Here is a 21,851-nt window from a genome sequence, read left to right as displayed (position 1 = left end):
ACACTTATAAACTAAAATACTATCAAACATTCCAAAAATATGGTTTGATGGTTTCTTTTGTTGTTGGTGGGTGTTGAAAATTAGTCAATCATGCTGCTGAAATATTTTTGGTTGAAGTGCATGCAGCTTGTAAACATGTTGAAGCACGTATCCTCTTGCTTTAACAACAAGGTTTTTGTTTAGTTACATTGTAATTAAACTTAGTTGAAAATGAACAAGCTGATGACAACTTGATATGTTTAGGTGTTGAATGACTAGTTTTAAGTGGCTTGTTTGTGTGTACAAGTAATGTTTATCAAGTTACTAGGCTACTTAGTGGTAGTAGGTAGTATTTGCTGATGTATTTGAATATAAATGTATTGTTTTATTATTGAATGAGTGAGAAAAATGAGCTAAAAGCCATAAGCTTCCTTGCTGCACATTTGTGAGCAAGTAAAAATATTTTTTGCATCTTGCTTCCTTGTCATGTGTCTTGTTTTTCTTTCTTTGCTCTTCCAAATTGCCAACAATTAGTATTAAAGCTTTTATGATCTTTGAAGGGTTGTTTTCTTGGAAAGGCCAGGCTCAAAAAATGGTATGTTTTTTGTATTAATTTTTTGATTCTGTTTCTTGTTAAAAAGAAAGAAGTTGTTATAGCATGTCATTAAGGATTGCTTATAGAGAAGATAGCAATAGCTGAACCCTATGAGACTCCCAAAAAAGCTTGGGATAGGCTGTGAAGGAGGAGTTTCAAGGAAAGTATGTGAGCTATTCAAAGTGCAACTGGTGATGAAAGCAAAAGTGCAAGCTCTGCAAAGTACAAGCTCAGCAAGATGTGTGAGCTCAGCAAAAAAGAGCTAGCTGTAAAGTTGTGAGCCATCAAAGTGCGAGCTCAGCAAAAATGCGAGCCCTGTAAAGTTGCGAGCTTGTTGATGACAATAAGCCAAGGTGCGAGCTTGTCAAAATGAGAGCTTATGAAGACAGTAAGCAAAAATGCGAGCCTGTCAAAGGTGCGAGCTCAGCCTAGTGCGAGCAGCAAAGTGTGAGACTGTCGAAGAGCTCAACAGAATGTGAGCCTGTTGAATTGCAAGCTAAGGTGGCGAACGGTCTAAATGCAAGCCCGTATGAATGCAAGCCAAAGTGGCCGATAGCCTAAATGCAAGCCCGAGTGGATGCAAGCCAAAATGGCAGACTGAAGGCAAGCAAACTATACTTGCGAACTGTATGTGCAAGAAGAAAAGGACTATAATAAACAAGGGAACAAGGCAAGATGTGTTTGAAGGCAAGTTGCCAACCAAGGCTATTAAAGAGGAGAAGACTCCATTTGCCAAGGTTGAAAATGAAGTGCTTGAGCAGGGCCAGCTTGAAATAAAGTATCTTGTGACTGCCAAGCTTAAAAATTGTTGAATGATTGGTATTCGCAGTTTGATGACCAAGGAAGAGTGTTGAAAATTGGTCAATCATGCTGCTGTGATATTTTTGGTTGAAGTGCATGCAGCTTGTAAACATGTTGTAGCACGTATGCTTGCTATAACAGCAAGGTTTTTGTTTAATTACATTGTAATTAAACTTAGTTGAAGAGGAACAAGTTGATGACAATTTGATATGTTTAGGTATTGAATGACTAGTTTTAGGTGGCTTGTTTGTTGTACAAGCAATGTTTCTCAAGTTACTAGGCTACTTAGTGGTAGTATTTGGTGATGTATTTGACTATAAATGTATTGTTTTCTTATTGAATAAGTGAACAAAATGAGCTAAAAGCCATAAACTCTCTTACTGCACATTTGTGAGCAAGTAAAAATATTTTTTGCATCTTGCTGCCTTGTTCTGTGTCCTGTTTTTCTTTCTTTGCTACTCCAAATCGCCAACATTGGGTAATCTAAAGTGCACAACGTGCGTTGGAAATTTCAAACAAAATTTAATATAATGGAAATGATAATGTTGACTTTGGGGGATTTTTACCTAAATATTACAAATAAATAAAAAATAACCAAAATATTATATATATATATATATATATATATATTTACGAAAATATTACAAAAAAAACAAAAAATAGAAAAAAGCCTGCGTGATGTGACAAGAGACTGATAGGCGGCACCAAAGGTGCCATTCCCATGGGCGGCACCGATGGTGCCATTCCCATGGGCGGCACCACTCGTGTTATAAACACGAGATCCGTCCAGCTGAAGGAGAAAAATAAGAAGAAAAATAAGAGAAAGAGGAGGTCTTTGCGAAAAGAGAGAAAAGAGAGAAAGAGAAGAGGAAAAAATGTATTTTTTTAAAAAATAATTGATTATATTGTTATGTTTTTTGTATAAATTTTATTATTTTTGTGTTAGTTTAGTTATTAAGATTAATAAAACTGAAATTGATAGTTTTAGTTAGTATTATTATTAGTTTTAGGGTTTAGATGTTACTTAGTATTATTGTTAGTAAAAGCCTAGTATTATTATTATGGTTAGTTATTATTTTAGTAAAACCCTAATTATTATTGTTAGTTACTATTATTTTGAGTATAAAACTATTATTATTTTTATTGTGTTAGTTATTAGGATTAGTGGTTAAACGATGTTCATTTACAAAATGATAACTGAAAAAGTATGAGCTTAAGGATGAAAAATTGCATATTGAAACATTAATTTTTGTTATTTAAGTAATTTATTTACCGTTGGAGATTTTTTTTGAGATTTTGTTTATTTTTTGACAGATTGAATATTGAAGATGGATGATAAGTTTTTTTGTCTGCGTTTATTTCGATGGAGTCATCTTGACAACAAGTGTTGGATGTGTATTTGAATGTCGGCAACAAATAGCAATGAGATTTTGATGCGGAAAACCCGGATCTAGACACAAGAGAAACACAAATTAGAAATAAAACTAGAATAAATAAAATTAGTTAAATAATAATAAATAAATAAAAAGAAGAAAAAAAAAGATAGGTTTGCCCTACGTAACCAAAAATCTACTAATCTCGAACTTTTTCTTTTCCTCGATCTTGCTTCGTATTTTAATTTTCCGGATCTAAATAAATAAATTTAATCATTAATCTAATACTTTTCATGTTCATATGTAACATTCTCTATAATTCCATTATTATTTATAGTGCATTCAAAACTATCTCACTGAGTAATAGTCACTAAATTATTTATATCTTGAGCTACGGAACTCCAAATTAAGATACGCTAATTTCACCAAAAACTAGACTCATATATATTCTTACCATAAAATTTTCAGAATTTTTGGTTTAGCCAATAAGTACATTTTATTCTTTAAAGTTTCCCCAGTTTCACTGTTTGACAGTTCCGACCTCTCTTCACTAAAAATTAATTATCTCATTGTATAGAATTTGGATGACGTTTCCATTTGTTTCTTCTGAAAATAGACTCATTAATTATTCTAACCATATAAATTATAACTCATAATCATTTTTATACAATTTTTAATGATTTTCCAAAGTTAGAACAGGGGAACCCGAATTCATTCTGACATTGTCTCACAAAATCTATTATATCTCATGATTTACAATTCCATTGCTTACACCGTTTCTTTTATAAGAAACTAGACTCAATAAGATTTAATTTAATATTTTATTCATCCTCTAATTCGATCTTTAAAATTTGTGGTGATTTTTCAAAGTTAGACTACTGCTGCTGTCCAAAACTGTTTTAGTGCATAATGTTAATTACCATTCTTTCCCTAAGCTTTCAATAAATGATAATTCCATCCCTGCTCAATTAACCTCTCAATTGAGCTGATTTTTCTCAACCAACACTTTAAACTACTTTATAACCTTTGGAAATCATAATTTTAGCACTAGACTTTAATTCCAAACTTTTTTTTACAATTAAGTCCTACAAATCAATTTCTATTGAAATTACCTAATAAAATCATCTCATAAACAAATTAAAGCTTCAATTTCATCCTATTTCATCATAAAATTCCAGCACATATTCATAGCAACTTTCAAATTCATTCATAAAATCAAAAACTAATGAATTTAGTAATAGGACCTAGTTGTAAAAGTCTTAAAAACACAAAATTACAAGAAAAAGGTAAGGATTAACTCACTTGGTGCAAAAATTATGAAAAACCAGCTTGAAGAAACCCTTAGGACGTTTTTTGGCTGATGAGAATGCAGAAAAATAAAGAGAATTCTAGATATTCCACTTTAGTCCTAACTTTTAAAGTAAATTTTGCAATATTCCAATTTTACCCTTAATTCTTCAATTCTCCTGATTTTTCTCAGCGTATGCCGCCCAAAATATCTTCTTTTGGGATTATTTTCAATTTATGTCCCTCCTCATTTAACAATTGAGCTATTTAATCCTTCTACTAACTTTTACACCTTTTTCAATTTAGTCCTTTTTACTTAATTGACTACCCAAACATTAAAATTTTCTAACGAAATTTTACTACCATATTACTAACACTTCATAAATATTTATAAAAATATTTTGACTCGATTTTATGAGATTGAGGTCTCGATACCTTGTTTTTACCCAATTTCTTCAATAATTTTTTTCTAACTAACCACTAAATCGGTAAGATTCTTCTATCTATATTTTCATACGATTTTCCTATCATATCAATATTCATGCAAAAATATTAAAATAAATTTATGTCCCTCCTCATTTAACAATTGAGCTATTTAATCCTTCTACTAACTTTTACACCTTTTTCAATTTAGTCCTTTTACTTAATTGACTACCCAAACATTAAAATTTTCTAACTAAATTTTAATACCATATTACTAACACTTCATAAATATTTATAAAAATATTTTTGACTCGATTTTATGAGATCGAGGTCTCGATACCTTGTTTTTACCCAATTTCTTCAATAATTTCTCTTTCTAACTAACCACTAAATCGGTAAGATTCTTCTATCTATATTTTCATACGATTTTCCTATCATATCAATATTCATGCAAAAATATTAAAATAAATTTCTCTTTAAATCGGATTTGTGGTTACGAAACCACTATTCCGATAACCTTGAATTTGGGCCATTACAATCGGGTCGAATCAATGGAGCCATTGCGATGCCTGCATGTTGAAAAAAAAGTTAGTAAAACACTCTTACTTCGGCCATTTCTTCGTATTTTTTCTCCGCATTTTATTATTTTCAAAAATATCATAATTTCTAATTTTATAATTTTACATTATTTAAGTGCATTATGTTTGAAATTTATTAATTTAGTGTGTTTTTAAATTAATTTAGTGTCAAAAAACCCTTATTCCCGCCTTTTTGCTCGTATTATTTTCCGAATTTTATTATTTTCAATAAAAATATTATTTTGTATTTTATTATTTTATATTATTTCAGTACATTTTGTTCGAAATATTTGTATTAATTATTTCTAAATTTTAAAAATTTAGTAAAACACTCTTACTTGACCATTTCTTCGTATTTTTTCTCCGCATTTTATTACTTTAAAAATATCATAATTTCTAATTTTATAAATTTATTAATTTAGTGTATTTTTAAAATTAATTTAGTGTCAAAAAAACATTTATTCTGCCCTTTTCTCGTATTATTTTCCCAAATTTTGTTACTTTCAATAAAAATACTATTTTTGTATTTTATTATTTTATATTATTTCAAGACATTTTGTTTGAAATATTTGTATTAATTATTTCTTTTTTGAACGAAAAACAACCCAACGGGTCAACCTTCATTAATAACATCTTGAATAATAATGTTATGGATATCCGAAGGATACTCCATATCAAAATACAAATCATTTTTATTCCTAATAGCTAAATTACACAAAGAATCTGCTGAGTAATTGCTATTCCGATTAATCCAATTTACTTGGACTGATTCAAAGTTACTAAAAACGTCACACTCTTTTCTAACGCACTGGCCCAAAATAGAAATATCCGTCCTTCTCTTTTTGACCGCGTTGACCAGCATGGCACTATCTGATTCCATAATTAATCTGTCGATTTTTAATCTCTCTGCCAGCTTTAATCCCTCTTTAAAAGCATCCAAATCTACCCAGGTAATATCCATCGCCTTATCCTTGAAATTATAGCAACCCCCAATTACAAAACCATCGTGATCTCTAGCGACCGCGCCTACTCCTCTGCACCCGTTAGAAATAGTAGCGTCCACATTAATTTTAATACTGCCAACTGGGGGTTTTTTTCCATTTTCTATTAATCCGGTTTGTAGACAAGACAGCAGGTTCAGTAAGATTGTAAATTCTGAAATCTTTGCTTAACGTTTGCGCTCTTTCCCATATCATCACCGGAGCATCCATTTTCCCTTTAAACACCATATTATTTCTGTCATTCCAACTGTTCCAAAGCAAAGTTAAAAAATCAGCCGCAGCCTTATTATCCATCACCCTAAAAGCATCCTCAAGCCAGTCGATACAGTTGATGTTGTTCCTGTCAAGCAGACTGTTATTCAAACCCCCAGCAACAAGAATTTCACGCGCCTTTGGACAGTATTTCATAACATGAATCAGAGTTTCTTCACTGTTGTTGCACCTCGGGCAGATGTTATTTAACCCCTGACGAATGCAAGCAATATTATCGAGTGTAGGCAGAATATTATGACCAACTCTCCAGCTGAAAATTTTGATCTTTGGGAGCATTTTAAGTTTCCAAATAGCTCGCCACAAAAATCTATGGGGGCCAAAACCGACCTTCTTAAGAATCATCCATGAGTAAGCCGACTTGGTCGTGTAGATCCCATGCGGGTTTTGTATCCATGTTCTTGTATCTTTGACACCATTATGAGGAATGATCAAATTACAAATGCAGTCCCCCAAAAAATCACCATATAACTCCTGGACCCTCTCCCTATTCCACCGCCCATCTCTGTGGTCCCACAGATCCTTGACTTTTCTCTCATTATCCTTGAAAGGAGACCGACACACAGACTCACCCTTAATACCTTCCCTCCCCCAATGGTCCCGACGGATATCAATGGTTTCGCCATCACCTACTTGCCATATGAAGCCGTCCTTTAGCTCATCCGCCGCTTTGGCAATGCTCGACCAGGTGAAAGAAGGATTGTCCCCCTTCTTGTATCTAAAAACATCCCCCTCCGGGAAATACTTGGCGCTTAATACTTTGAAGCACAACGTATCCTTATGAGTTATGAGCCTCCAGACCTGTCTGCCCAATAAAGCCAAATTAAAGAGGTGTAAGTCCCGAAAGCCAAGCCCTCCCATACCCTTTGGGTGACAGAGTTTTTCCCACGCCATCATAGCCCATCCACGATTATTTTCTTTATGAGCCCACCACATCTGACTCATTTGCGATTGAAGATCCTCGATAATACCTTTTGGGGCCAGGAAAATTGAGAAGGCATAAGTCGGAATGGCCTGCATGATCGCCTTAATGAAAACTTCTTTCCCACCATAGGACAGTAAATGCTTTGACCAACTCTTCACTCTGCACGTACACCTATTGATAATGTTTGAAAAAGCCCCAGATCTCTTTCTGCTAACAGGTAAAGGTAAGCCCAAATAACTATCAAGTTTATCAACAGTGCGTATTCCAAGCATAGAACTAAACAAATGTTTTTGGGATTCAGTGGTTTTTGGGCTAAACATAATCATAGATTTATCCTTGTTAACCTCTTGACCCGAAACCCGGGTAAAATTAGCAATAATATTGAAAAATTCCTCCACGTTTCTTTTTTTATTCCGAATAAAAAAGAGCGCATCATCAGCAAAAAAAAAGATGGTTAACACGGGGACCATTTCTGCTGGCCCGAATACCCTTAATCATATTATTATTTTGAGCCTGTTTTAACATTTTAGAAAAAGCTTCCATGCAAAATAAAAAGAGGTAAGGAGAAAGAGGATCTCCCTGTCTTAGGCCTCTTTCCGGCACAATAGTCTCGGAAAGAACAGAGTTACATTTGACCACGTAACGAACCGATCTGACGCAACTCATAATTTTGGTCACCCACTCTGTCACGTAACCCATTTTTTTCATCACCTCTTCAATGAAAGTCCACTCAACCCTGTCGTAAGCTTTGCTCATGTCAAGCTTGATAACGAAACCTTTGTTTGGCCCATTCTTAGCACTTTGGAGATAGTGGACAAGCTCCTGTGCGATCAAAATGTTGTCGTGAATCATCCTCCCCGGAACAAAGGCGCTCTGATTTTGACTAATACAGAAAGGGAGAGTTTCTCTCAGACAGTTTGCCAGCACTTTAGCAACAATCTTGTACACCACTCTGCACAGGCTAATGGGTCTAAAATTAGTCATATCCACAGGATCTTTAATTTTATGGATTAAGACAATAATAGTATCATTTAAACAATCCACATTTTTATCCCCCCTAAGAATATTATGACACAGTTTAATAATGTCCTTCCCCACTACCTCCCAATTTTCTTTATAAAAAATTCCAGACAACCCGTCAGTACTCGGGACTTTTCTAGGGTCCATTTGGCTAAAAGCCTCAATGATTTCGCTATCAGTAAATTCCCTCATTAATCTGTCATTCATCTCCCCAGGGATGCATCTCTCAATAAAATCAAGGTTAAGCACATTATTAGAACTTAAATTTGATTTGAATAACTGTTTAAAATACTCCCTGATCGCCTTGCATATATCATTTGTGTTCTCTTTCCAGTGGCCATTTATATCTTTAAGCCTTTCAATGTTGTTTTTCTTCTTTCTGTTTGTAGCTCTGACATGAAAAAATCTAGTATTTCTGTCCCCTTCCTTTAGCCAGGTGATCCTTGACCGTTGGGCCCAATATTTCTCCTGTTTATCCAGCAGATTTCTGAGCTTTACATGCATCGTTTTGAGTCTATTTCCCTCATTGTTGCTCCCCTGACCATCCATAATTTTATTAATATGGGCCTGCAAGTTTTTAATCTGGCTGCGCACCTGATTTAGCTTTTTAAACTGCCACCCACCCAGCTCTTGACCCACCCTTTTTATTTTTTCCAGCGTATCCTGGGACCCCCTCTGCCAAGCTTCCTTAATAATGTTTTTTGCTATCTTGTTCTTTGCCAGCAAGCTTCATATTTGAAACTCAATCTTGGGTCCCTAAAATTATCTCTCGGCTTTCTCCCTTCGGTGTCAAAAAGGATCGCGTCATCATCAGAGCTAGACTGCCTAATCACTTTGGTTCCCATAAAAGGGAAACTATTAACATCATTGGCAGACATCAAGAAGCGGTCAAGTCTCTCTTTAACCATTGCTGTCCCCTCCCTATTGTTAACCCAGGTGAACCACCCATTGTCCGTCTTTAAATCCAACATTGAGAATTCATCGATTATCTTGCGAAAATCTTCCATAAGAGCCTTTGGTTTTCTCCTCCCTCTTTCTTTTTCCGCATTCTCAAGGATAGCGTTGAAATCACCACCAATAATCCATTTTTCCTTAACATCCTTCCCAACCCTTCGAAGCATGTTCCAAGAGCTTTGACGTTTGCTAGGTTCAGAATTGCCATAATATCCCATAAACCGAATCTGCTCGCCACTCTCAGTATAAACCTTTGAATCAATGTGGTTGCTGGAGTAAGTTTGAATTTCCACCATATTACTATCTTTCCACATCAAAGCCAAGCCACCACTTTTGCCTTCAGTGTTGACCGCCAAACCTCCCTCCATTCTACATTTCCTGCGTACAGAAGAAAACCTATTAGCACTAATTTTAGTCTCACAAAGGAAAACAATATCCGGATGATTCACAACAAGAAGTTGCTTTAAGTCACAAACCGTCGCAGGGTTTCCAACCCCACGACAGTTCCAACATATGATTTTCATGGCTCCTGGCGGGGCTGGTCACCAGCCACCGCCTGAACAGGTGAAACGCTATCCATCAATCTCCTTTTAACTATTTTGATCGGGCTTTCTTCTGTATTGTCTCCATACAAACTCCTCATTCGCTTTCTCTTATGCTTAAATCTTCCCATGCTATCACTTATTGGTTTGTGAGTTCTTTTTTCCACAGGTGAGTTCGTTATCGAATCTTCTTCGCCTCCTTTTTCCTTTCCTTTTCGTTCAATCTGCCCATTTTCATCCCTCGAATTTATCTGACTCTCTTCTATGACCTCGTTCATTTGAGTCTTTTCTTTAACTAACTCTACCCCATTTCTTCTCATACTCCTATTTTGGTTTGGGGACACGATAGGTGCCCTCAACCAGCTCCCAAACTGAGGGTTTAGTCCGCTCATCACTTCGCTCTCATTATTGATGGTGCACGTTTTCACAATATGACCTATTTTTCCACACTCATAACAGAAGTCAGGAAGCCTCTCGTACTTAAGCACTCCTATCGTTTCCGTCCCGTCCTTGTCCACCAGCTTCACAACCCTCCTCAACGGATTTAAGACATTGATTTTTACTTTGATTCTTATAAACTCTGTCCACCCTCCATTCCGATCCTTCCAATCAATTGCCACCAGCTCTCCTATAGCATTTCCAATATCCAAAGCCGTTTGACGGTCCATGAGTTCGATCGAGATATTGTAAACCCTTAGCCAGAACGGCGCCATCCAAAATTCATACGTATCTATTGCCTTTCCGATCTCAAATGGTACCATGGAGAAAAGGCATCGATCGAAGAGCCACGGCATTAAATTCAGAATACGGCTTCGGTCCTCTAGGCATCCAAATTTCACAATGACCGCCCCTTCTCTTAGCGCTACAAAGTCCACCTCCTCTTTTGTGAACAATAACGATTTGAAGACCCTGTACATCGCCTCCCTATTCAGCAATTCAGTCGCCATGATTTTGCCAATCGCCCCTGACTCAAACCCACGTGCATTATTAACATCCCTTGTACTCATAACTCGGGTGGACTCATCTTCTAAGAATTTCAACTTCTCCAGGAGTTTGTTGATTTCATCCGTCATTGATCCTAGATCCTTATCTTGTCTTTCTTCCATCAGCAAACTGTCATGTCAAAACAAGAACCCAAAAAGTGAACTGTACCAACAAAAAAAACCCACTATTCAGGAAACAGGGAAGTAGAAGACACAACAACGCAATCCCCCAACACAAAGACAATCCAAATACGAACAAGTCCAAACGCTAACCCAGGACAAGTTTAAAAGACAGAAGAAAACCAAAAGTAAAAAACTAAAGATATTCCAGCGAGAAACTTAAAACCAAAAGAAAGCCGGCAAGCAGGAAATAATCAAACCACAAAAAGTTCAAGACCCCCTCTTTGACAAGCTTCGAACAGCCGGAAAAAAAAACCGGTTATGCAAGAACCATGCAGAAACGTAAAAAACCACAGGGAAAAAGAATAAAACAAAAGAAAAAAGTGAATCCCTCAAAACCATGCAGAAAACACGTGAAAAGACAAGCAACACCGACAGAAACAAGAGCCCTGACCACCGTAGGGACCACCCAAAACAAGAAAGTCCCCACTTAGTCAGACCCAAAACCCACAAGGACCAAGCAAAATCTTTAATGCTTAGGAAAAAGAACCACAAATCCACCTTACGAAAAGAAGAAACACAAAAGAAATTGAAAAAGGTATTGAAACCGACCAAGATCACCTCAAAGATTCGAAAAGCGAGCCCTGCACAAAACATCTATTCCTACGCAATCAGCAAAAGACTTCCAATTAACGTCAGATCAGATCCTCCTTTCCCACCGAACAGATTAAGGATATGATGAAAAACAAAACACCCTAACACAACAACACGCAACACCCACTGATAACTGCCATAATATTCATCCGAGTAAGGCAAACACACAAACAAAAACAAGAACTTTACTTATTTTTTAGAAACAAAAACTGAGCGCTAAATTTTTACGGCTACGAAAAAACATGGACTTCCGACCCAAACCCTTCAAATCAACTTGTATTAATTATTTCTGAATTCTTAAAAAATTTAGTAAAACACTCTTACTTCGGCCATTTCTTCGTATTTTTCTCTCCGTATTTTATTACTTTAAAAAATATCATAATTTCTAATTTTATAAATTTATTAATTTAGTGTGTTTTTTAAATTAATTTAGTGTAAAAAAAACCCTTATTCCTGCCCTTTGCTCGTATTATTTTCCGAATTTTATTACTTTCAATAAAAATATTATTTTCGTATTTTATTATTTTATATTATTTCAATACATTTTGTTTGAAATATTTGTATTAATTATTTTTGAATTTTATAAAATTTTGTAAAACACTCTTACTTGGTCATTTCTTCATATTTTTCTCCGCATTTTATTACTTTAAAAATATCATAATTTCTAATTTTATGATTTTACTTTATTTGAGCATTATGTTTGAAATTTATTAAATATACCATTTTTCAGATTTTATTACTTTCCGTGAATATACAATTTCTATTTTTTTAGTATTTTATGTTTTCTTAAACATATTTTTTATCATTTTATTTTTAATGCTATTTTTCTAAAAAACTAATTACAACATTCTAAATAAATTTCATAAAAAAATTCCTAATCAACATACAATTTACATAACTTGAATTTTTCATGCTAAATAAATTTCATAAAATTTATATGCTAAATAACATAATAAAGCACGATAATGTACATAACATAATTTTTTTACACACAAATATTACAAAAAATTAAAATTAATAATAAAAAATTACCTTTTTTTCTTTCTTTTTTCTTCTTCCCCTCTTCTTCTTCTTTTTTCTCTTCTCCTTTCTTTTTCTTTCCTTCTTTTTCTTTCTTTCCTCTCCTTTCCTTTTCTTTCCTTTTCTTTCTTTCTTTCTTTCTTTCTTCTTCTTTCCCTCTCCTTCTCTTCCCCCCACCCACCAGCCGGCTGGCCCATTATATGGCAGTGCCGCCAATGGGAATGGCACCATCGGTGCCGCCCATGCTCCACCAGGCTATTGTCACATCACTTGCAGCCTTTTTTTTCTGATTTTTGTCTCTTTTTTGTATTTTTTTCGTAATTAAAAAAATATAATATTTTGGTTATTTTTTATTTATTTTGTAATATTTTTGTAAAAATCCCCTGATGGGAGTCGAATCCACCAATATAAACCTACGCCTTAGTTTGCAAATTATGCGATTATAGGGGTAGGGTCGATCCTCGAGACCGGTTTCTTGTAAATTGTCACTTGCTTGACCAGATTAATGTCGGGGCAGCTGTCGTGCCCAAGACGTTCGGGGGGATAAAAATTTGAAAACCTGAAATAAACAGAAAAATAACGTAAAAAGTAAAAGTTGAAAACAGAATAATAAAAACTGTGAAATAAATATTAAGAAAAATTAATTAGAATGAGCTCAGCTTTAGGCACGAATTTTCCTCGTCTTTGAACCGATCCTCGAAATTGGATGAACTCTTCTTTTCCAATAAGCTAGTTATAGCTACCAAGGACGCCTCGGACACCAACTCTTCCTTGTGTAAATTAGTTATGGAACGTCCAATAACTAACTCTTACCGATTGAACAACCACGAAACGTTCGTGATTTAGAACTCCGGCAGCTTTGCGTTCTAGAAGAGCCTAGCTCGAACCAATGCCCTCAACCGCGTGGGACATTTAAATCCGGTTACAACTTCCCTTGACGGAACCAAACAGCAGCCTCCACTTGGCACGCCAATGTGTTCACAGAAAACCGATTAGAAACGTTCTATTCAGAATTCCAACTATACGTCTAATCACACCAAATCAAACGACGTTTTTTTTTACTTAGTGTTGATCTGACTTTATGAGCTGACAAAATCATACTCTTAATCCGGAGAAGTAATAAGTACTGGAATTTTAGGAGTTAAATGGCTCGGGTTTGTAACTCACGGGTTTTGACGAGGTTAATTTCGACCTAAAGCTGAAAATGGGTTTAGTTGGCTAAGGTTTGGGACATGTTGGTATTTGAAAAATTAATTAAGGTAGATGGGTGAAAAGGTGGGTAATGTGATTGAGTATGGGGGTGATTGAAAAAAAAGAATTTGAAAAAGGTGTTGTAAATGGAAAGTAGTAAAAGCTGGAAGTTTTTAGGAATTAAAAGTTAAAGAAACTAAAGACAATAAATAAATTTGTGAAAAGTTGAAAATAAAGGTGAAATGGATGGTAGGCTACTGGAACTAATGAAAATTGAAGGAAAGCAAGCTAAGAAATAACAAAGCCACGTGAGAAAGGAGAGAATTAAAAGACAAAAGCTAAAATATTTTTTGATTGATCAATTGATGAACAATACATGCTCTATTTATACTAGAGGATTTACTAATTTAGGAGCCAACTAGTCATAGGAAATTAAGGAAAAAATATTCCATGACCAAAAATATCCCAAAATAATCTCCCCCACTAAATCAACAAAATTTTCAGCTAATTAAAATAGGAAAAATTCTACTTTCGCCCTCATTCTTTGCTTCTTTCTTTAAATTGGCCCAATTGTTTCCTTTTTCTTCTATTTAGTCCCAAATTGCATTCCTGCACAAAATTCAATAAATATAGCAAAATTAGTGGTGCATTCTCATAAATTAACCAATTTAATTACATAAAATATGTAACTTTAGTATTTAATCATCCCCTGACTTTGGCCAATAACATAGCTTGTTATATTATGGCTAATTTCAGTATAATCTAACGAGAATACAGGGATAATTAAAATGGCCTCCTCTTCATCACAAGCAACCACTGTCGTCAACCTAAGTAGCAATGGCAACCCTGTAGGTAAGTGATCCATCCATCCATGCATGGCTAATGGGTTATAACGGGAACTCTATATGACGTTTGTTAATTTCATGGTGGTACACAACAGGAAATAACGCTTACCTTCGGCCCACCTTACACCTGACTCTATACAAAGCTGCGCTTACAGGTGATTGGGAGAGCGCCACCCGAGTCTTCGAGCAAAACCCTAAGGCAGCTACGGCTATGATCATGGGGTCCATGTACGCACTCCATGTTGCGGTAGGGGCTAGGAAAGCTAATGAGTTTGTGGAGAAGCTGGTAGAGAGGATGTCGCTTGAGGAGGTGGCAATGGTCAATGGAAGCGGGGCGACGATTCTTTCGATAGCAGCTGCTATCGGAAACACAGATGCCGTCAAGTTGCTGGTTTGTAAGAACCCTGACTTACCTAATATTCGGGGCATGGATGGGGGATTTCCTATCCATAGGGCAGCTCAATTTGGCCACAGGGAAACACTTCTGTACTTACTCCAAGTAACAAAGGCTGAGGTGCAGCCTAGCCCATATGAGAAGCTTCTGGTGTTTTTCTTCTACGTCAACTAATTTTGGCAGGATTTTACAATGATTTCTCAACTCTACAATTCATCATATATCTAGTGTAATTGGCCAAATTTGCCCGGCCTACATGAAGCAAAACAGTCCAAATACAACAGTTTTTTGGGCCCAAAACCCAAACCAAAAATACAATAACAATGGCCCAAACTACAGTGACCCAAATTACAGTAAAAAACCTTAGGGTTTCAACAGCGCCGCAAGCCAAGCATCGCATCTCCGCGATCTTCACCTATAAGGAAACAAACAACAAAAGGAAAGAAAATCAAAGATTTGCAGATCAAATAAGATCAAACAGATTTTCTTTTTATTCTTATTTCGGCTATAAAAAGCCATTGAATGTACTGTAATAAGGATCCGAAATTCGAAAATCAATACAAAAAAAAGTTATTATTTTCACAGCAAACAGAATATCAAGAGTACAAAGATCTATCAAGAAATCGAAAGGTTGATATTTTAGCATCATCCTATTCTATATTTTCTTTTTTTATTTTATTTTTTACTTTATTAAAATACAATAAAACAAAAACATCAAGAACTTATCTTTGCTCGCTTCTGAAACGCCGTTAGGGCAGCCGAGGTTCGTCTCTGAGGATAGACGATCGGAACCCGAAAGATTTTTTTGTTTTTGGGGCGCTTCGGTTCACTTTTGGAAGGTTTTAAGCCCAGATTCGGATTTATAGGGATCTAAAAGGGCGAGTAAGGTTTTTTTCCCTTTTTCGGCCACCGCATACGGCGGTACTGGAGTCGAAGATCGGCGGCCGGCGCGGTGGCCGATGACCGACCGATGACCGGGCCCTGGCCGGAGGATTGGGGAAGGGGAGAGTTTTTTTTAAGTTTTTTGAAGTTTTTTTTTAAAGAACGAAAAAATGGAATTTTTGAATAGATTTTTGGCTTAAATAGTCTAGTGAAACGACGTCGTTTCACCAGGCCTCCCCAGATGTCAAAACGGCGTCGTTTTGGGGAGACCGACCCCCCTCTGACCCGACCCAGCCTAAGATCCGCGTGTTTTTGAGCGGAGGGGTAAATTGCGCTTTTAGCCCTTCCGCCTTTTAACATTTTTGCAATCGAGTTTTTTTTTAATTTACTCTTTTATTTATTTTCGCTTTCAATTTCGTCCTGACTGGACGACGTCGTTTAGAGGAGAAGGGAAAATTGCCCTTCCAGCCCCTTTGAATTATTAGCGTGTTCAATAAGGTCCTCCGATCTTCAATTATTTGCAAATTTGCCCCAGTTCTTTTTATTTTACAATTCAATTTAGTTTTTTTTTATTTTCTTATTTTTTATTAATAAATAATTTAATTATTATTTTCATAAATAATTATTTTCTTTCTATATATTTGTATATTTATTTTATGTACCCATTTATTTCCATATATATATGTATATTTTTATATAATGTAATTATTATTTAGTTTATTTATATATATATATATGTACATGTGTATATATATTTTTTTATATGAATGTTTTTTATTTATATATATATGGATATTTATTATTTTTTAAAATGCTCAAATATATATATTTTAAACACCTATTTTACAATCTATATATATGTTTACCTATTTTTCTTTATTTTCATAAGTATATTATGTATTGTATATATATATATATAAGTTCTATAACCCAAAATTTATTTGTAAATCATATGTATATTTTAATCTTCATAATTTCGTGTATATTATATATCTTCTTTTCTTTATTTATTTTGCTTGCTTTCTTCATTCGTTATTTAATTGTGTTTACATTTATTCATTTAATATTTTGCATGTCATGGATTATTGTTTTTCATTTCGTTTAATTTCTATGTGTAACATTTATGCGTACATTCAATCACGTCATCTTTTACTCGAATTTAAAAATGGAAATTTTCAAAATAGAGATAATACTCGTATTTAAGATTTTCGAGAAGATTGAGCCCTAACGTATTGGGTTCCGTTTTTCTTCGTTAAATCTAGCAATCGAGAATTGCTCTTTAATCAAACAAAATAAAACTTGTCATCGGGAATTCAATATGCTGTGTCCTAACGTATTGGATGTGACACGTTGATTTCTCGAGACAAGGATTTTAAAAAAAAATAAAGGAAATATTGAATGTTTGGGATTTTAGGAAATTGTGCCCTAACGTATTGGGCTGCGATTTCTTCATAAATTTTAAACAATTAGATATTTTCTTAAATTTTATTACACGAGTTTTTTGGACTAACTCATCTTGAAGAGAATAAAATGTTGTGCCCTAACGCATTGGGTGTGATATTTTTCTTTTTTCAAAATGAGAAAGTCTTAATAAATAATTTAATTAATGATTGCATTTTTTTAACTCTCGACTTTAAGACATTAATTAATTAATTTGGTACCAATTTTTGGGCGTTACGAGGGTGCTAATCCTTCCTCGTACGTAACTGACTCCCGAATCCGTTTTTCTAAAACTCGTAGACCAAAGCTATTTTTTAGGTGATCCAATCACAGCTCAATAAAAGATTGGTGACGACTCTAAATTTTCATCGACAACTAATTTTTGTTTTTTTTCCAAAAATAAAGTTGGTTTCGACATCTAGTATAGCACTATGCATTATATATATAAGCCTTTAGAGCCTTTGTGACTATATCTAATTTGCAGATTTCGTTTGAAACCTTGCAGATTTGGTAGCAAATAAAGTTGAGCAGAACCCAGAGTTGGCTAAGAAGAAGGACTTTGGGCTCGAGTCTCCTTTGTGTTCCATTGCAGTAATGCATTCAGCTTTCTTTAGTAGCAGTGAATTGACTCTACGGGACCGCCTTATTGACTCCTGTTAGTCATTCTACTGTTTGACTGTGATTATAAAGATTACAAAGTTAAAAGGAAGCAAATAAAGTGAGTTCATTGTATGAATCATAATAATGAGAGTTTCGATCTGTGATGGTTTCTGCCATCTGATAGGTGTCCCTTCAACTTTGAGCTTGGAGAATGTCGCCAACAATTCCAACAGAGGAGACATTGAGAATCCAGCTAACAAGTCCCAAGCATCAATATGTAGCTGGTTTCTACATTTCACAAGAATCAATTTTAGTTCTGGTTTGTCCAAATCCTTCATTAATCTTATATATTTCGTATAGGTCATAGGCAGAAACTGATTACAGTACTCTGGAAAATAATTGAAATGTAGGTAATACCCACGAACAATTCCCTAATCTAACTTCATGCTTCAAAGGGTCAGCAAAAAAGCTGAATTTCTGGTTAAATATTTGATTTGTTTTTGCAGTACCACGAGTTAAGCAGATCCATGAAATGAAATTAATGCATGGTGAAGCCCTCAAACTTGTGGAACTATTATGCATGTATGCTGCGGATTTGGATCCCTCAGGAGCTGTCAATATATTCAAGCACCCTGTTTTTGTGGCAGGAACACATGGGATTCCCGAGATTGTTGAAAAGATCAGAGAGTCATTTCCGGTTGCAGTTCAGTTCTAGGACAACGAGGGGTGTAACCCATTCCAACGGGCAGTTTTATTTCGTCACCACAAAGTTTTCAGCCTCATATCTAGAATCAGTCATGAGCAAAAACTAATTGTAGCCGATAATATGGATAATTTTAGTAATAACATGTTGCATCTGGTCGGAAATTTGGCACCGCCGGACCAGCTTAATCGTGTTTATGGTGCAGCTCTGCAAATGCAACGTGAGCTACGATGGGTTTAAGATATCAAAGTCTGTCTTCTCCCTTTACCATTAGGTGAATATCTTACATAAAGTTAGTCATGGGTTAATTTGGAGGTCTGGTATATATATGTACATACATAGCTGTATTAACATTTTCGTACAGGAAGTGGAAAAGGTGGTACCAAATATCTATCAAGATGCTAGGAACATTGAGAGAAAGACTCCCAGAATGGTGTTCACTGAAGAGTACAAGGAATTAGTTAAAGAAGGAGAGAGATGGATGAAGGATGCAGCGAATTCATGCTCGGTGGTGGCTGCCCTTATTGCCACAGTTGTGTTTACAGCAGCCATCACAGTACTAGGTGGCACCAATGGTGACAGCGAATTCCTAGTATTTAAAAGTGAAAAGGCATTTGTTATCTTTGCGATGTCAGATGCACTGTCTCTCTTCTCATCCACCGCCGCCATTCTCATGTTCTTGTCCATGCTCACTGCTCGTTATGTTGAAGACGACTTTCTCCAAGCCCTCCCCAAGAGGCTGATTATGGGGCTCCTCACCCTTTTCATCTCCATTACCACCATGATGATTGCCTTTAGTTCCACGCTCTATCTTGTGTTTGGAGGGGCTAAGACATGGATTCTAGTATGTGTGGCTGAATCAACCCGTGTATTGGTAACCTTGTTTATTTATCTGCAATTTCCGCTACTTGTGGATATGTTCTACTCTACTTATGGCCATGGAATTTTCGGCAAGAGCAGTGAAAAACCCTTGTATTAAATCAGAATTCAAAAATAAACGGAGAGTTGTTGTGTGTGAGAGAGAGAAAGGAGGAGAGGCATTGTTCAGTGGCAGCTCTTTCAAAACCTCCCCAGACGTTTGTTGTAAGGCTCTTAGGTGAGTGTCAAATCTCATGGAGTTTCATAGTGATGGAGAAGAAAGTGCAGACAACTAAGAATGTCCATAGTTGGCAAAATTAGCTTGATAAAGAACTTTCCAATTTCCATACACGACATTCAATTACATAAAGAATATTTGAAGGATAGGAATGCAAGTTGATGTAATTTATGGTTTAATTAAAACCAATAATTAGTGTGATTTATACAAGCTTCCACTTCATCATGGTATTATTTTTTTTTTTGAAGTTATTTAAACATTTTTAATTAAAATATTCACTTTAATTAAGAAGAAAAGCATATAAGAAATGAAACATTTCTATTAAGCGATAAGATGGGATCACTTTTGAAGGAAAATGCTTCGTCTAATCTCTTTACTTTTGGAGGATTTCAGGTTATCATTATCCCTCTAGAATTATAAATTAATTTTTTTAATCCTTTTAGGAGAAAAAAACTGAAAATCAAGAGAAAATATTTAATTTCTCATTCTCCCATTAGAAAAAAATAGGAATGACATGGTATTATAGTTCCATGCAATATTTTCTCCTTTACCAACATTACTTTTTAACATACGATTCTAAAAACACTACACAAACACACCACATAATATTAAATTTTAAATCAAAGTTAATAATACTAATAATACTAATAATAAACTATATCTCAAATTTTCTTCCTTCTAACCCTTTTATCATTTTTTGTTTTAATTATTTTAAAAGGGACATAAATATGATTAAATATACAATTTGATATATGAACTTTGATTTGGTATAATTAAACAAATGAAACTTTTATTGTAGTTTAAATGTATACATGAAACTTTATTTTTATCCAATTATTTACATTTAAACAAATACAGTCCCTTTCAAAGAAAAAAGTCAACTATTTCTATAACAACCACCCATTGTAACAATTAACACCAAGTTTCTACAAGAATCAATTTCTATGTTTTCTTTTAACCCTCTATAACAAGTTTTCACTTATAATAGCAACATCCATAATTATAAAGTAGGTTCTTTATTAAAATAATTTTCAACAACAACATATGGTCTGCATTTTAAAGCAAAATTATACTTATTTCTTATAAGCAAGCCTATTAATTATCAATGATTTTAATTACAATATTACTTCAATAAAATGATTAAACTTCACGTGAAGAAATCTATTAATCATATTTTATTAAATGAAAATAATATTCAATGAGTGAAATTAAAATATCAATTCAAGAAACTATTAAGTTCCCTAATTAAATATTCTACTATAAATTTGGAATATCATACTTATAAATTGAGTAATTTAATTTGATAACTCATATTGATTAATTGAGCTTCTTATATTTATGAACTTTATAATTAATCATGTGAAAGAATGTAAAATAAAAGGTACATAAAAGCAATAATACATGCACTTGCTATACGTCTTTTAATTTTGTTGATTTAGTTCTCACTTTATTTCTCTTTCTAACATAATTCTCACTTTTTATTTAATGGAAATTCACGATATGAATTTTATGACAAACTTACAACGATTATCTCTTTATAACAACATTGTATAACAACCTCCTTTCTGTAACATGCAAAATCTTGGCAGACAAATGAGACTCTTATAGAGAGAGTTGACTATATATCAATTTATTTTTATATTGAATAAATATAATTATTTGTATATGTTAGCTCGATTAATCAAATTGAAATTGCCAATAGGGGGTGAATTGGCCTTTTATAAAATTGGTGGAAACAAAAAGAGAAAATGAAACAATGAACACTAAGAATTAGAGTGGTTTGACCCTAATTGCCTACTCCACTACCTTAGCACAACTAAGGATTTTCCTAAATTCACTAATTTGTTCAACCTTTGAGGACAAGGTTTAACCTTACAACTCTCTTAAGATAAACCCTCTCAAAGAATTATAAAGAAGCAAACTAAAAAATAATCCTAACAAGATCAGAATCTTTGCAAATTAAGCACAAATAGGTAAGAATAAACTTGAGCAAAAGAAAGATAATAAGAGCTCACAAGTGTGTACAAGAGAATTTTGGAAGTATTGAGTACAAAGGTTGTTTGATTGATGATTTTGCTTGAATATGCTTTCTTGTTGTTGTAGGAACTTTAGAAGCTGATTTTTATACCCCTAATTGATTTCCAACTGATGAGGTTGTTGTGGTAGTTAATAAAG

General features: G+C 34.4%; 2 protein-coding genes across 2 annotated transcripts; one reads left to right on the top strand and one right to left on the bottom strand.

The window, feature by feature from the left end:
* Window positions 1-8,956: 8,956 nt before the first annotated feature.
* Window positions 8,957-9,730, bottom strand: LOC105771768 (uncharacterized). Its single transcript, XM_012593166.1, has one exon. The coding sequence runs from the start codon at window positions 9,728-9,730 to the stop codon at window positions 8,957-8,959; it is 774 nt and encodes a 257-aa protein (XP_012448620.1).
* A 4,774-nt stretch (window positions 9,731-14,504) lies between these two features.
* Window positions 14,505-19,559, top strand: LOC105771767 (uncharacterized). The gene is made up of 7 exons (XM_052631977.1): window positions 14,505-14,568; window positions 14,657-14,956; window positions 17,783-17,932; window positions 18,062-18,196; window positions 18,384-18,585; window positions 18,667-18,814; window positions 18,945-19,559. Exons 1-7 carry the CDS (start codon window positions 14,505-14,507, stop codon window positions 19,557-19,559), a joined length of 1,614 nt encoding a protein of 537 aa, XP_052487937.1.
* Window positions 19,560-21,851: the final 2,292 nt, after the last annotated feature.

Source organism: Gossypium raimondii, chromosome 6, assembly GCF_025698545.1.
Source record: "Gossypium raimondii isolate GPD5lz chromosome 6, ASM2569854v1, whole genome shotgun sequence".
NCBI classification, from domain to species: Eukaryota; Viridiplantae; Streptophyta; class Magnoliopsida; order Malvales; family Malvaceae; genus Gossypium; species Gossypium raimondii.
This window is presented reverse-complemented; position numbering and strand designations above follow the sequence as displayed.